The 15,506-nt window shown below is 40.0% G+C and overlaps 1 protein-coding gene across 30 annotated transcripts in view; it reads right to left on the bottom strand.

Annotated features, from left to right (window-relative positions):
- The window catches only part of KCNMA1 (potassium calcium-activated channel subfamily M alpha 1), a 416,512-nt gene that overhangs the window by 145,379 nt on the left and 255,627 nt on the right, over positions 1-15,506 (bottom strand). For all 30 annotated transcript variants that reach the window (XM_064145471.1, XM_064145472.1, XM_064145474.1 and 27 more), the window contains exons 10-12: positions 5,679-5,789; positions 2,860-2,965; positions 369-451 (exon numbers count right to left, since the gene is read on the bottom strand). In XM_064145471.1, coding sequence (XP_064001541.1) covers positions 369-451; positions 2,860-2,965; positions 5,679-5,789 — 300 coding nt within the window. The remainder of the gene's footprint in view (positions 1-368; positions 452-2,859; positions 2,966-5,678; positions 5,790-15,506) is intronic.

Raw genomic sequence — 15,506 nt, 5'->3', positions numbered from 1 at the left:
TGCAGTACGTGCACTCACGTAACATACTGTTGTGACAAAGCAACTGTGTTCCCTGTCCTCTGATCTCTCCTGGGACTGTGGCCAACTACAAATATTTAAACCTTAGGTCCTACAAAATGAGGAAAAGAACCAAAATCTCTGCTCCAAGCCACCCTTCCAACACACTCTTTCTAAAGCAGTTAATTAAAACAATTCAGGCAAGGCTTTAGGGTATCCTTACCGTTGATATTTTGGAGAAACAATTTGTGTGCTAAAAGTAATCTCGCAATGTTCCTCAAGCACAACAGATGAGCATTAAAGCTGTGTGTGGCAACTGCCATTCCAGACACCTATTCAGAGTCACAGGCTCAAAAAACCTATGAAATTACCTCATAATGTTGGAGGCATCTTCAGCATCGGGGTCAGCGCAGTATTTGTTGGCAAGGATTAGGCACGCATCTGCCGACTCTATCTGAGACACCCAAGAGAAAGCCAACATGAATAGCAACATCTCTTTCCAGGTCTTCTTTTACCGTGCAGTACTAGAGAATTCAACACTGCCGTCACAAGTGTGGATGCCAGTTCTCAGTACTGCTAATAAGAAATGCTCAGGGGCTAACCTGAGTTCATGTGAGTGATTACAACACTCTCATATAAAAACTGCAGTCTCTTGAACACTGTTTGTGATGCCACCCAGAGGGACCTGAACGAGCTTGAGCAGTGAACCACATGAGGTTCAACAGGGCCAAGTGCAAGGTCTCGCACTCAGGTTCAGGCAATTCTTGGTATCAGTATGAAGGAATTGGGAGTGGCCTTCTGGGCAGGACTCCAACAGTACTGGCAGGTGAGAAGCTGGACATGAGCTGGCAGTGTGCACTCGCAGCCCAGAAAGTCACTCATATCCTGGGCTGCACCAAAAGAAGCTTGGCCAGCAGGCTGAGGTGGGTGATTCTGCCACTCCATTCCAATGAGACCTCATCTGCAGTACTGTGTCCAGCTCTGGAGCACAAGAAGGAAATGGACCTGCAGAAGTAAGTCCAGATGAGAGCCACAAAATGACCAGAGATGGAGCACCTCTGACATAGAGGAAGGCCTGGACAAGAGAGGGCTCTGGAGAGCCTTTAGAGCACCTGTTCAGTACTTGCATGGGGCCTGTCAGACGGATGAGGAAAGGCCTGTTGTGACAGCAGGGAACAGTTTTAAACTCAAAGAGATGTAATCAAGAACATTTTGCACAGTGAGGGTGGTGAACCACTGGGACAGGTTGCCCAGAGAGGTGGCAAATACATCATCCCTGATGGCTTCTGAGGAGAGGCTGGGGGACCTGGGGCTTTTCAGTCTGGAGAAAAGAAGACTTAGAGGGGATTTGATCAATGTTTGTAAGTATCTGAAGGCTGCCAGGAGCAGGGGGACAGGCTCTGCTCACTGCTCCCTGGGACAGGACAAGGAGCAACAAGTGTAAGTTGCAGCAAAAGAGGTTCTGCCTCAGCACAAGGGGGAACTTTACTGTGAGGGTCCCAGAGCACTGGAACAGGATCCCCAGAGAGGTTGTGGAGTCTCCTTCTCTGGAGCCTTTCAAGGCCTGTCTGGATGTGCTCCTCTGTGATCTGTGATAGATAGGATTGTCCTGCTCCAGCAGAGGGGTTGGACTTGATTATCTCTTTGGGTCCCTTCCAACCCCTAACATCCTGTGATCCTAGAAACATTCATGTTCAGGTTAGATGGAGCTCTGAGTAGTTAAGCAGTTAAATTATTAAGTCAGCTGAGACATAAAGGTGTGAATGGACTTATTTTCTGTAACAAAATATTGAAATTTATACCCCTCAATGCATAGGAAGTTTCCAAGTATCAATATAACACTGCCACAAGTCCTGCAGCTTTGGAATGTGTACAGCCACCTATTAGATAGGATGAGGTGCTGAACTGACGACTGAGCACCAGTTTCAGAAAGCATTAGGAGGAGAACTGATCTGCTCATGGGATCTCTATGATTTCAAAACCTATAGCCCTATTTAACTCAAACAGACGTCAAAGGTATTTTTTAGTGTATACAATCAATAGACAGAACACAACAGAAAGAACACAAACCAGAAAATAGCAACACACAATGAGATGGTCATAATTAACACATTTTGTTCTGATGAACTGAAACGGTTTCTGTAGCCAAAGTGGACAAAAGAAATGACTAGTGCTCCAGAGAGTGATAATGTTGCACTAAAATATTCTTGGATTAAGCAGCTGCTTTATATCCCAGTGACTAGAAGTAGAAATAGGAGGAGAAAAGAGTTAATGCTGTAATGGACAGCTTGCTATCTTTGGGGTTTATTTTTTCAATTTAAGGGTCATTCTTTGCTTCAAATAATTTACCACGGAGAATTTTAGACAAGAAAATAATCTCCTTTTAGCTACCAAAGAATCTTAAATTGGATTCTTTTCTTTTTTTACAGGACTCTAGATAATAGAAAAAGGATTTGACAGGTGAAAAATTGTTTTCTAACCTTTCTGATGAGGTTAAGTATTTAAGCAATTACTGTAAGACAATGCTCTATTATATCAAACATTAATGTGAAGTAGACTCCTGAACTAAACTCCAGTGAATATTTTGTGGAGTTCAATGGCAGGGCAGACAATGTCTCTTAAGTCACTGTTACTGTAACATTTGGGATCTACAAGTAGAAGATATGAAGATGCAAGGAATAAAAGGTTTATATGAAAAGATATTATTTATTAGACAAGCTAAGAGATGGAAAAACAATCTTTGGGGGTTACTTGATGATGAGTTTTACTCTTTATGTCCAAATAATGCAATGCATACTTAAAAATAAATACATACATGACTAAATAACAATTAACAGGACAACAGAACAACATAGCTATTACCTTCACTCTTGCCAGGTCATGGGGATTAAGGACTGAACCCTGATAAAATTCCACCTGAGTGAAGTGTCGTTTAAAAAGAGCTTCCAGCTCAAGGTTAGGGGAGATACTGTAGACACAAGAGCAAAGAAGTCATCAGTTTCCAGATCTGTCCCATTTCCTTGATTTATTCATTTTAGGCATTCAGATGTCTGCTGACACTTTTACTGTGGTATGGAAAGAGTATGCAGTGTTTAAAAGACAAATAATATACTGCTTTCACTTCCTTACCTGTTTAGAGGGTTTCTAGCCCACTTCTCTTAGCCACTGCACACTCATCATAGACATGAATCCAGAAGAATTGATGCTAACACCTGAAAATGTCCTTACACAGTGCTCTCCACAGAAATTGTCCGGTAAGACAATCATCCTCTCCATGTCCCCACTATCCTCAAAACACTTAATTGCTTCAAATAGGAGAGAGCAATGCAGGATAAGTAAAACCCAGAAAAGAAACCCTACAGAGACCCCAGAGCCTATATAATTGCTTCAGGTAACAGAGATCAATGCAGAATAAGTAAAACCCAAAGAAGAAACTGTGTAGGGACCCTGGGGGCTGTATGAGCTAAAATTACAACAGTGATGCTATGACTTTCCGTTGTCCCGGCAGGGCATGGATCCTGCTAGACTACTACGCTCCCCCTCCCTTTGCAGGGTGCAGCAGTTGAGCCCAGGAGCGGACAAAACAAACGATGGAGGGCTGGCTCTAGTGAGCCTGCCCTAAGAGGGTAGCAATCCAAGACCATGCTCAGGTGTCTCTTGCAACCCCAGCCACGTGTCTGATTGCCTTCCTGGGAATATATGTGTAGCTCACACGAGGCACAACTCTCTGAGTTCACTGGCCAAAACTCCTGATGCTCGTGCCTATTGGCCAGCTGGATTTAAAAACTGCATTTAATAGGAGCATGATTTGAAGAAGCCCAACTTTCTGGCTTTCTTCTTCAGCCTCTCTTAGCAACTCATTAACTAGGTTCCTGCCTGCAGCAAACTTACTCACAGCAGCCAGGGTTCTGCAGCAGTAGCAGCTTACAGCGACTCGGTTTCCCTCTCCTTCCCTCTGCCTTGGAATGTATCATATTTTACCCTCAGGATTATAACTGTGGTTTTTCGGCAGTGTCTGCGTACAGGAAACTTCCTGGGAAATCTGCACATTGTGAGTATTTGGGCCAATCTGTGCTACTCAGCAAGCATGTATGGTCCACCTTGTGACCTGTGCTGCCTGTGGCATAGTTACAATTTTCCTGTCTCCACATATCTATTTTTCCAAGTTCTGACTGTTGAGACTGTTTAATTCTGTGCTCAGAAATACCCCTTCTGTACGTACTTGCTGTTGACTGAGAATCCAAACAAATTTCATGCAATCCAGTGAATTACTGAATATTAATAAACACTATTCACACCAGGAAATTAATATCCCTATTTCATAATTCAATATTAATCATAACATCTGTCTCATTTAATTTTGTTACTAATAAAAAACATATTAAATGGATCACAATCTATTACCTAATGTGGCACCAACCTGGTGAATACCTTTTCTGATGCCATTCATTATAAACATAAGGGATTTAATAGCCATATAGTTAAGTGCATGAGATCTTTGTCATGCCAGATGCTGCATTCAGTGAGAAAATGAGAGATGCACACAACTACTTGTCTGTGAAGGCACAGAAGAAAGCAGGCACAAACAAGAAGCCAGCTGGCAAACTCCCTTCATGTACATATACAGTCTCCTGATTCCTATCACCAAGCATTTCTGCCATGAAATATGAATCTCCACTTTCTCTCACAGGTAATTCTTGCTGCTTCTTAGAGAAGTGAAGAAAGCAAGCAAGTTACTTGAGGATATCATCTGTAGCTCAATTTGAAAGGACAAAATAAAATCATTGTGGAAGTGCTACTGATTCTTAGTTCTTCATGCTCCTTTGCTGAACCATCACAAATGATTTGTTAACTTTCTTTGACAAGTACAGAACTTGCTACTAAAAGCAAAAGTATTACTGATTCATATGTTCCATCATTTCTAAATAGATGCCACTCCCTCCACAGCAGAAAAATCTTGCATACTGTCTTCTTCTCTAGCAGCTTTTCCCATAGGCATAACTACCTGAAGTTCCATTACGTTGCAATGCAGAACCTGCTACAAGCAGCAACCACCCTAAGACACCTCTGCAAATCCCACACCAAAAATATGGTTAAGCATGCACACATGGGCAAAAGAGTGGCATTAATTATTGCAACAGAAGAATTATTTTCTACACTATGCCTGTAATGTATCTCCTTTATATTGACACTAATTCTGCACCTGTGTTTTCTTTATGTCAGTAATCTGCAATATGGAAAAAGGATTTGCGCTAGCAAAATCAAAGGTAAAAATGTGTTTTCAGAGAGCATACCTTCATGTGATGGACAGCACCTTCCACTAAATTCACTTAAGTTTTTTCATAGTTTCAACAGAAATATTTGCCACTAAATTATCACATCTTATTTATTAGTATTTCACCATATTTCATCATTCCATTTCCACTTCAACTGCACTTTTAGGTATCTACCTCACAACCAAGACATTTGGGTCTGAACTCTGCTTAGAACACTTATACTTAGCAAAGGTTTATTAAAAATAGCAGCAAACAACTCTTTACTCAAACTAGATTGGTAACAAAAGTAATTAATTTTTCAGCTATTTGGAGCTTGAAAGATCCTCTGGCTTCTCAAAAAAGGATACAGCTTCATTTAACAAGTTTTAGTACCGATTATAAAACTAATCTTGAAAGATTACTCACTTATGCAGAAAGACGATTTCTACGTTGACATCATCCCTATCCTTGTGCAGAAAGTCCTTCAGGAAGTTGGACACACTTTCAAGTGTTATGTGACCACAGACAACTATGTGCCTGTTACAGAAAAATCAGAGTTAATCTTGCAAAAAAGGTAAAACAAACAAGCTAGAAAGCAGAGAAGGAAATGGTAATTTCTTGGCCAAAAAAAGAGCATTAATCTCTTCTTGATGCTTGTCTAGAGCCTATTCCATGAAGTCAGAGAAGGAAAACATCAGTTCCAACAGGTGCTTTGCAACTGCAAATAGACACACACTTGCAAAGACTACTACAAAACATTCAGCTAAGTTGTATCACATATTTAACAGTAAGTAGCATAATTTATATATATGTTTATACACTGTATTAACCACTCTGTGTTCCAGCCATATTTATTCCTTCTACACAGCTTTCTCCACATATTTCCTCCTCCACTGAAATTTACTGTTGAAATTTTTGAGTTATGACATAATGAGACAGCAAATCTCTCTAAAATGATTCCATTTTTTCCCACAGTTTGAACTAGCCACTTAGGACCACAAACACAGTACAAGCCATGCCAAAAAAGGCCAAAAATCTGCAAAAAGAGGAAATCTTCTTTCCTTTTAATAACTCCCATTGTAACTCCTACTATTGCATCACTGCAACAGACTGATTGAAAAGAAATAGATCAGTGTCTGCATAGACTATGACATCACAGGTGTTTCTATTGTTCCACACTTTCATTACTAGATGTATCTGACCATGTAAGATGGAAGCACAATATAAATTCTGAAAGGCTAAAGAAAAGGCCTAGGACATTGCACTCTTCCTCCTTCCTTATTGTAAAGTCCAAAAATTTGTGATTAGAATATCCTATACTGCCTCAAAACTGCCTTCAGGGAATAAACTGAACTGCAGCTTCCACTACTGTCCAGGGTTTAAGATGGGGATTGATTTTGATAACTGTTTTACTAAGACTTCCCACAACCACATCGCTCTCAGAAGTCAGAAAGAGAGTATGGAGACAATTCCTGATCTAACAGAAACTTTGTCATATCCTCTATGCACAAACACCACAAATAAGCAAGTTCACAAACTTATTTGGCACCTGAGTTGCCAAACGTGAAGTATAGTCGTGACAAGGGTAGACCATCCATGCCTCACCTACATCATAATTGTTCTGTGAGAAACTCAGCGACGTGGAACCCTCACTGGTTGGAAACATCAAAAAATAGATGGCAGCAATAATTATGTAACGAGTTATGAGTCTGTTCTTGTTTTGTAATTTGATGCTAGATGAAATGTGTTTGAGAAGTGCATAGAACTCACTGGAGAATCGTGCAGAACAAAGAATAAATCAGTGGTATGCATTATGCAGAGAATATCACCATCATATGCAGTTACTTTTGCAATGGGTTCAGATTATGACTAGGAAAGCAAATCACGATAAAGCATTGTATCAGTCCAGCATATCATATGATACAGTTTTACTATTGCCACTTCTTAAATAGCTCAGTGCAGTTCTCAAGCTTCATTTTGGACTATGATAAACTCAACTCCTTTTGCATGAGTTCCTACTGCCATCACTGGGACTCAAATGCAAATTCAGAAAAAGCAGCAATCCAAAACTTCAGGAGGTTAATTCCTTTTAACAGACAGGGAATATGTTTACATGAGACTCAGCACGCTGGCTTTTACAAACATGGCACTCTATATTACAGACATTTATTCCAGAACTAGCTATCCAGAGGGTCTGCTTTGGCTTCAGTGAGATTTTGAGTAGTAAGCATACAGATCAATGAGTTCTTAGACTGTAAACACTTTTAAACAGAGAAGAAAAAAAACCAAACCAGAGTTAAAGATTCCCTGGGTTATGACGTGGCAGGTACAGTGGCAGAAAACAAAATATAAAACATGTTAGTTCCTTCTCTTTTGGTATAAGAGGTCCTTAAGAGCTTTCCTCTGGGATCTCTGCAGCTTGACAGAGTCTCAGTAGCCTCTGTACTGGATAAATCATGTCTGTATTACACAGTTATGATGCACTCTTGCTGAGTTTCTCTAGTGGTCAATTTCCTGAGCTGCCAGCACTGTTTGTATGTGTGATTGCACTCACGGTTAGGTCAAGATAACAACCTTCAACAGAGGAGGGTAAAATAGTATTCCAAGCACCAAGACACAGATTCACCACTCTACAGATCAATGTAAATGGAAAAAAATGAGGAAGCTCAGATTCTAAAGAGATATTTAAACTTTGTAATTTACTGGATCTCAATTCTGAACACATTGCACATGACAGACTAAGTTAGAGTAATACATTAGGATGTTTTAGCTATTCAGTGTGTTCAGCTGTTAAGCTATTCAGCACCCTTCCTGAGTGTAAAGCCATCTAGCACCAAGAGCTATGCAGGCTGAACAAAATTATAAGTAACAACTAAAAATACTAATTTAGAAGTCATAGAATCAAGCAAGTTGGAAGAGACCTCTAAGATTATCCAGTCCAACCTAGCACCCAACCCTAGCCAGTCAACTAGACCATGGCACCAAGTGCCTCAGCCAGGCTTTGCTTGAACACCTCCAGGGACGGTGACTCCACCACCTCCCTGGGCAGCCCATTCCAATGCCAATCACTCTCTGTGAAGAACTTCCTCCTAACAGCCAGCCTATACTTCCCCCGGCACAACTTCAGACTGTGTCCTCTTATTCTGTTGCTGGGTGCCTGGGAGAAGAGACCAACCCCTACCTGGCTACAGCCTCCCTTCAGGTAGCTGAGGACAGCAATGAGGCCACCCCTGAGCCTCCTCTTCTCCATGATAAACAACCCCAGCATTCCTTGGACTTTCTGTTCTTGCTTTCTAAGATGATCAATTTTAAAGTATGGGTAATATTTTCTTCAAATGTTTCCATCTATTACTAAGTAAGAAATTAAACTTTTCCATTTGCATAAATAATGTCAATTATTTTAAATCAATTTTTATACTAGAAAAAAATCTTCTTGAATGCATCCACTTTGTACAGGTTTAGCAGAATCTCTTGAAAGCTCTGGTGCTACACTGCATTCCTGTGCAGGCAATTTGCCTCCTACCTAGGAGATTTCACTTAATATGAATTTTCTACCATTCATCAGAGTCAACATTTTAAAAATTCAGATAAAGTGAGGAGAAAAACTAGAAGCCAGCTAGAGCCTGCAACCCAAATTACTCTGCTATGGAAGGAATTTTCATAGGAAAAAAAAAGATGACAAGGTAATTAAGGTAGGAAAAGATCTCCACAGTTTATCTACTGCAAAACAATCCCACTAGAAGTAGATACATTTGGTATTCAGTCCAATTATGATTTTCATTCAGTAGGGTTTCATAGCAACCTGCTTCAGTGAAAAGAAACCCTTTGGCTGTCAAATCCTCTTGCATCAGCATTGATTCTTTTGAAAGTGCCAGAAGGTATCTGCAACATAGTTTGATTTTAGCACTCTGATCTGAGGCTGGATGTGATCTATTCTCTTTGCTGCTCTTAAATAGTGGAAGACAGCATGTGTACAGTGATTGCAATAAAAACTCCTGGGTTTCAAACAGTAGCTTTTGATAAGATCTTAGCATTAATGTTTGGTTGAGACACCCCCAAAACAAAAACAACAACAAAAAAAAGTCTCCTTTTAATAGAAATTATATTTTAGCTTTGAAGTAGAAAGAAATTGAGAACAGATTTCCTACTTGCCCAGAGAGAGTTATTAGGTACATTACTTAAGAAAATCTGGAGAGTTTATATTGTTCCAATCTGTCCTGTATATGATTTGAAGATTTATAGCTTCCTCTGTTTGTTCTAATAACCATTCCCTTCCCATATACAACCCAATTTTTTTCCAGGTACTGAGAGTTTAAGTAAAACCAAGCCATTGGGTATCTTTAGCATTGAGCCAGAGTTGGTTGGTAGGAAAACTGTATTAATACTTCTGAGTCAACAGAAATGTCTAAAATATGCCTGAACCTTTTGTTTATGAAACATCTCACCAAGTAAACAACCAGTATGATTGATTGTTTAGTTTTTGTGGGGTTTTTTCCATTCTTTATAAACTAAATTTAGTAATTCCTTTGTAATATTGAAAATCACAATTCAGGAATTCAGAGATTTTTAATCCTGACAAGTATTCAGTAGAATTAAGGTTTCCATTAGATGTCATATAACAGAGGTGAAACAGATTGAATGTACCAGTAGAAATCCCTATTTTATGATAGTGATGCTGCAAAAAAAAAGTTCTGTTGCTGAATCAAAACCTTATCCGGAGCCATAAAGTCAGACTAATCCATTCTCTCACATAGCTACTTATCATTCTCAAAATCAGTGGCCAAATATGAAGAACCAGCTGATTCTACCTGTGAACCTACATAACTGAAATTCTCTACAGTGTATTTTTTCCCCACTCAATTATTGGCACGATGATACATTTGCTATGAATACACTAGCTTGTAAAGTCAACAAAAATAGTGATAAATGGTCCAAAGCTACCACAGATACAAACAGCTTTGGAAAGGAAAATAAATAAGCAAAAGCTAAACCATCTAGAATTCCGAGATGAAGATAATTGAGAACATGCACTTCATCCATGCCAATGAAAACAAGAGTCGCTGTGCACAGAATCCTTCAGAAAGTATCTCTGCATGGTTCTTCCTTCAGAGGACACAATACAAAAGGCAAATCTTTGGCCTGTTTATTTTTAAAGAAATTACAGCCATTTTATTGGAATGAGTATAAAGAACTTGAAAAAACTGACTCTAACTAGTGTGTCATAATAAATCAAAGACAAGAAACACAAAATTCCCTGCAGCACTCAGTTGAATACATGGTGTTCGCTTGTCAAGTGAATAAATGAAGTGTGATGTGTATTGATCTAGATGCCTGCATCAAACTATAATATTTATATCAAATACATATGCACAAATCTTCTGCCAGGCAACCAGCAACAGAACAAGGGGACACAGTCTCAAGTTGTGCTGGGGAAAGTCTAGGCTGCATGTTAGGAGGAAGTTCTTGCCAGAGAGAGTGATTGGCACTGGAATGGGCAGCCCAGGGAGGTGGTGGAGTCACCATCCCTGGAGGTGTTCAAGCAAAGCCTGGATGAGGCACTTGGTGCCATGGTCTGGTTGATTGGGTAGGGCTGGGTGCTAGGTTGGACTGGATGATCTTGGAGGTCTCTTCCAACCTGGTTGATTCTATGATTTCTGTTCCTAGTTGTCAGTTGCACAACTTGAGGCTGTGTCCCCTTGTTCTATTGCTGGTTGTCTGGCAAAAGAGACCAACCCTGACCTGGTTACAGCCTCCCTTCAGGTAGTTGGACACAGCAAGGAGGTCACCCCTGAGCCTCCTCTTCTCCAGGCTAAACAACCCCAGCTCCCTTAGCCTCTCCTCATAGGGGTTGTGTTCCAGGCCCCTCACCAGCTTTGTTGCCCTTCTCTGGACACATTCCAGCACCTCAACATCTCTCTTGAATAGAGAGGCCCAGAACTGGACACAGTACTCAAGGTGTGGCCTGACCAGTGCTGAGTACAAGGGAAGAATAACCTCCCTCGTCCTACTGGCCACACTGCTCCTGATGCAGGCCAGGATGCCATTGGCTCTCTTGGCCACCTGGGCACACTGCTGCCTCATCTTCAGCCTACTATCCACCAGTACCCCCAGGTCCCTTTCTTCCTGGCTGCTTTCCAGCCTCTCTGTCCCCAGCCTGTACTAAAGCTGCTGTGATTAATTCTGACAAACCATCTGCTCTATCCCAGAGGTTCCATACCCTTTGGAATCTTTCTTATACTTTAAGTAAAGAAAAAGGAATCAGTTAATACCAGAAAACACTAAGAGCTACACTCAGTATACATTACAAATAAGTGGATGGGTCATTGTTCATGTGAGGCATTTGAAAGTTACCTCTGATGCAGATATTTACTTTGTGACCAATACAATATACAGAGAACGAAGAATCAAGAAGTAATAATTTCAAATGCTCTTAAACATAAAATTGGTAATCCATGACAAACAGTCACAGAAGACCCTAATTAGCTGTGCATTATTACAGCTATAAAATTAAACCAAGTGCACTTAGACAAATCTAGGTTTCAGTCTTGCTCAGTGAATACTGCTCATGTGTCGCAGGTAATCTCTAATTAGAAATTGTTTCTGAAGCATATAGATACAGGGCACAGAAAAATTCACTTACACAGGTCCTCTAGTATTTAATGCTCATCTAAGGGTGATTTCTACTAGACAGGGTGCACTGAAGATGCTTTAATTCTGGGTAAAAAGCACACTCTCTTGTTTAAACTGCATGTTAGCACTTGCACCTAAGTCTGTTTGCAACAGAGCATCATCAGAAGAGATTCACTGTGAGCTGCTCTCTCTGCTTCACCTTAGTTACAGCTAAATGAGTTTACATTACATTTTATGATCCTAGGAATTGCACAATGTTTGCTTCTAAAACAAGTTAAGAAGCAATAGCTAATATCCTTTGGTTGATGTATACCTTTGAAAATGCAATAAGAAAGCACAGGGATTTGTTTCTCCCAGGGTCTGGATTAGTTAAGAGGCTTGCCCTGTACTTTAAAGTACAGGATGAATATTCATTCAGTCTTGATGGCAAGATTACTTAGAGTATTTCTGCTTCCATAAAAAAAGGCTACAGAATTTCAGCACAACAGAGCTATGTTACCACAGAAGTAAGCTCATCAGGTAGTATAAACCAAATTAAAAACTGTTAAATGCTGTGGCATGCACAAGAAGTCCACATTAGAAATCTTACAGTAAAATGCAGGAGTAAGCCACATCTCTATCATTAGCATCTCATTTGAAAACAGACCTTAATCTGCTGTTCTAATCCCTCCAAAACTTGGGCTTCCTTCTAATGTTTTCTGCAGCAAACACCACACACACAAAACTCTTTGTTACTAATTTTGAAACACTTTGCAAATCATTTCCCTATAAAAAATTGTTATGGGCCCAGCATTACTCATCTTAAAATTGCCTTATGCAGTTTCTGAAAGCTCAATGCATAAGCAAATAAGTAAAGCCTTTGTAAACAACAGAGGAGTTAGCCAAGGCTTTAAGACTGTGGAGTGTTTCATTGCTGACCAGAGCCAGTGCATTTCGCCACCAAATATCACAGCTAATTTTCTGTGACAGAACAGGAGTGAAAACAAAAAGTCATCATTCATTCAAACTTACTGATCTATTGATCTGTTCACCAGTTCTGCCCTCTCATCATGCACTGCCTGGAATGCCCATGCTTCAAGTCATGGCCTGTCTATTTTGCAGATTCATAAAGCAGATTCAGTATTTCCTGGGTCAACATTTGGACAGCAACAACTGCTCTGCTGATGCCAGACAGAAGTTTCTTTAGAGTTTAGGCAGGACAAAGGAAAACCTGATTTTTTTACAATCCACACTAGAAATATCCAGTCTGTGTTGCTACTGTAGGAGTGGAATGTGACTTGAAATGTAGAATACACATTTTTTAAGAAGTCATAATGTTGTTATATGTCACTTCCCACATTTTCCTGGAGCATAAACCCTACGAGTAGAGGCTGAAGGAGCTGGGGTTGTTTAGCCTGGAGAAGAGGAGGCTCAGGGGAGACCTCATTGCTCTCTACAACTACCTGAGGGGAAGTTGTAGCCAGGTGGGGGTTGGTCTCTTCTCCCAGGCAACCAGCAACAGAACAAGGGGACACAGTCTCAAGTTGTGCCGGGGGAGGTCTAGGCTGGATGTTAGGAGGAAGTTGTTGCCAGAGAGAGTGATTGGCATTGGAATGGACTGCCCAGGGAGGTGGTGGAGTCACCGTCCCTGGAGGTGTTCAAGAAGAGCCTGGATGAGGCACTTAGTGCCATGGTCTAGTTGACTGGATAGGGCTGGGGGATAGGTTAGACTGGATGATCTTAGAGGTCTCTTCCAACCTGCTTGGTTCTATGATTCTATTATTTTCTTTCTTGCTTTTCATTATAGTTTAATGTGCATGCAAAATTGGGGGGGGGGGAGTTTGTCCTATTAGTTCTATCTGTCAGTCTAACACTCATCAGATTTTCTTTATCACTAAGTGAGACTTCATTTGGAAGAATGGTTAGCAAATGGGAAATAGAGACACCTCTGGGAATCATAATGCAATCTCTGTCACATTCTCTTACTACATTCTCATCCCACTGGAAAACAATACATATTGTATTGAATTATTTAATATAATAATATATCTCACTGTCACTGGAGCTATGCCTCTCATTACTGCAGCAAATGGACCTCTGCCAAACTAGTTGGATAAGCCTTACATTTTTTTTCTTCTAATTTTAATCAGATTCAAATGTCTAATGAGTCCAAGATGGCCTGTCAACTTCAATTATCCGTTTGTCTTTCTGTTTACCATATCTATCTGTCTACAGTTTTTATTTTACTCTGTGAAGTCTAGATACTGAATCCCATGTTTCCTTCTGGAAAGAATCTCTACCAGATGATTGTTCCTGTTGATATGTTGATGATTTGCTAATTTATGGCTTGTAAATATAAGAAATATGAAGAAATCTCTGGGAAGCAGAGCAGATCACGACAGAAGACAAACAAGAGTTTTTACTGTGACTTCATTAAAATATAGTTTTGAATCTCATACATTAGCTACAGTACTGCCTCTGGATTTTATTGTGATGTTTTTAAACTGTAGCAGTTTAGCATAAAGCATGAGTGTTTGCTGTTGGGACAACAGAAGTAGTTTATATATCCACACATATGCACACAAAATAACAAATCATCCCTCTTCCTGCCAATATCTATTCATGTAAAACCATGTTTTGTTTGCTGCTCTCATAAAGAATTTCCATTGGATTGGACAGCAGTTTGCATGAAGAAGGAAAAAAAATGACAGTGCATGGAATTAAAAGTCAACAATTCAACGTAAAGTCTGAAAAAAATCATTGTTATGCAACCCCTCTTTCAGCCCAGCAATTCAGAGATGTTCTTCCAGTCTGCTTTGCAAAGCTTTGTGCGGGCTGATTTACAGTAAGCTCATGTCTTCCACTGGAAACTAGCTCACAGAGTTAAAATCCAGTCTCATCACATGAACACAGAAATGAAGCAACTGAGCAAGAAAAATTCTCAAGTCAATTAGCAAACGTAGAATAAAGGTTAATTATAAACTAGCAGAGGTGAAACCAATCCAGATCTTTAGCTAAATCTCAGACCTGTCCTGTGTAATGTGAACATTATAAATAAACAACCCTTGGTTGCTGTTGAGGGATCTTTTGCTTAAAGAAAGTAACACAGGTGATGTTATAAATTCTACTTTGGCTAGAACTGAATGTCTAACTTCCAAATATCACAAAAAGTGTGCAACAGCAAAAGTCTACTTACTCAAACCAAAGAATTTCTTAAAGGAAATCCCTGTCTCCTAATACTGACTGCCTGAACTTCATCGGTAAGAGGTCAGTTGGAGCACTGCTGAAAAACCCCAAATGCTCACTGACTCTGCCAGCCTCCCAGAGGCAAACATGCATGAGATAATCTGTAGGTTTGTTGCTATATTCTAAAATACCCTAACAGTCTACAAGCTATGGTGATAACAGTGGCAGACAACTGTTCAGACTCTTGCAATATTTCAAATTAAAAAGATCACTTTAAAATGATCCATTGAGTACTAACACCACAGACAGGTTACAGGAAGAGCCTAAACAGAATAAGTAAAAATTGAAAGTCCTGAAGAGAAATGAGCTAAATGTAGATAGGGTGTAGGAAGTAGCTAATGGCAAAGGGGAAAAACTTCATTAACACTCAAGCTATAGACCATTTCAGTTTGTGACTGA

The sequence above is a fragment of the Pogoniulus pusillus genome, chromosome 6 (assembly GCF_015220805.1).
Source record: "Pogoniulus pusillus isolate bPogPus1 chromosome 6, bPogPus1.pri, whole genome shotgun sequence".
Lineage (NCBI taxonomy): Eukaryota > Metazoa > Chordata > Aves > Piciformes > Lybiidae > Pogoniulus > Pogoniulus pusillus.
The sequence above is the reverse complement of the archived record's forward strand: the minus strand, read 5'-3'. Positions and strand labels throughout refer to the sequence as shown.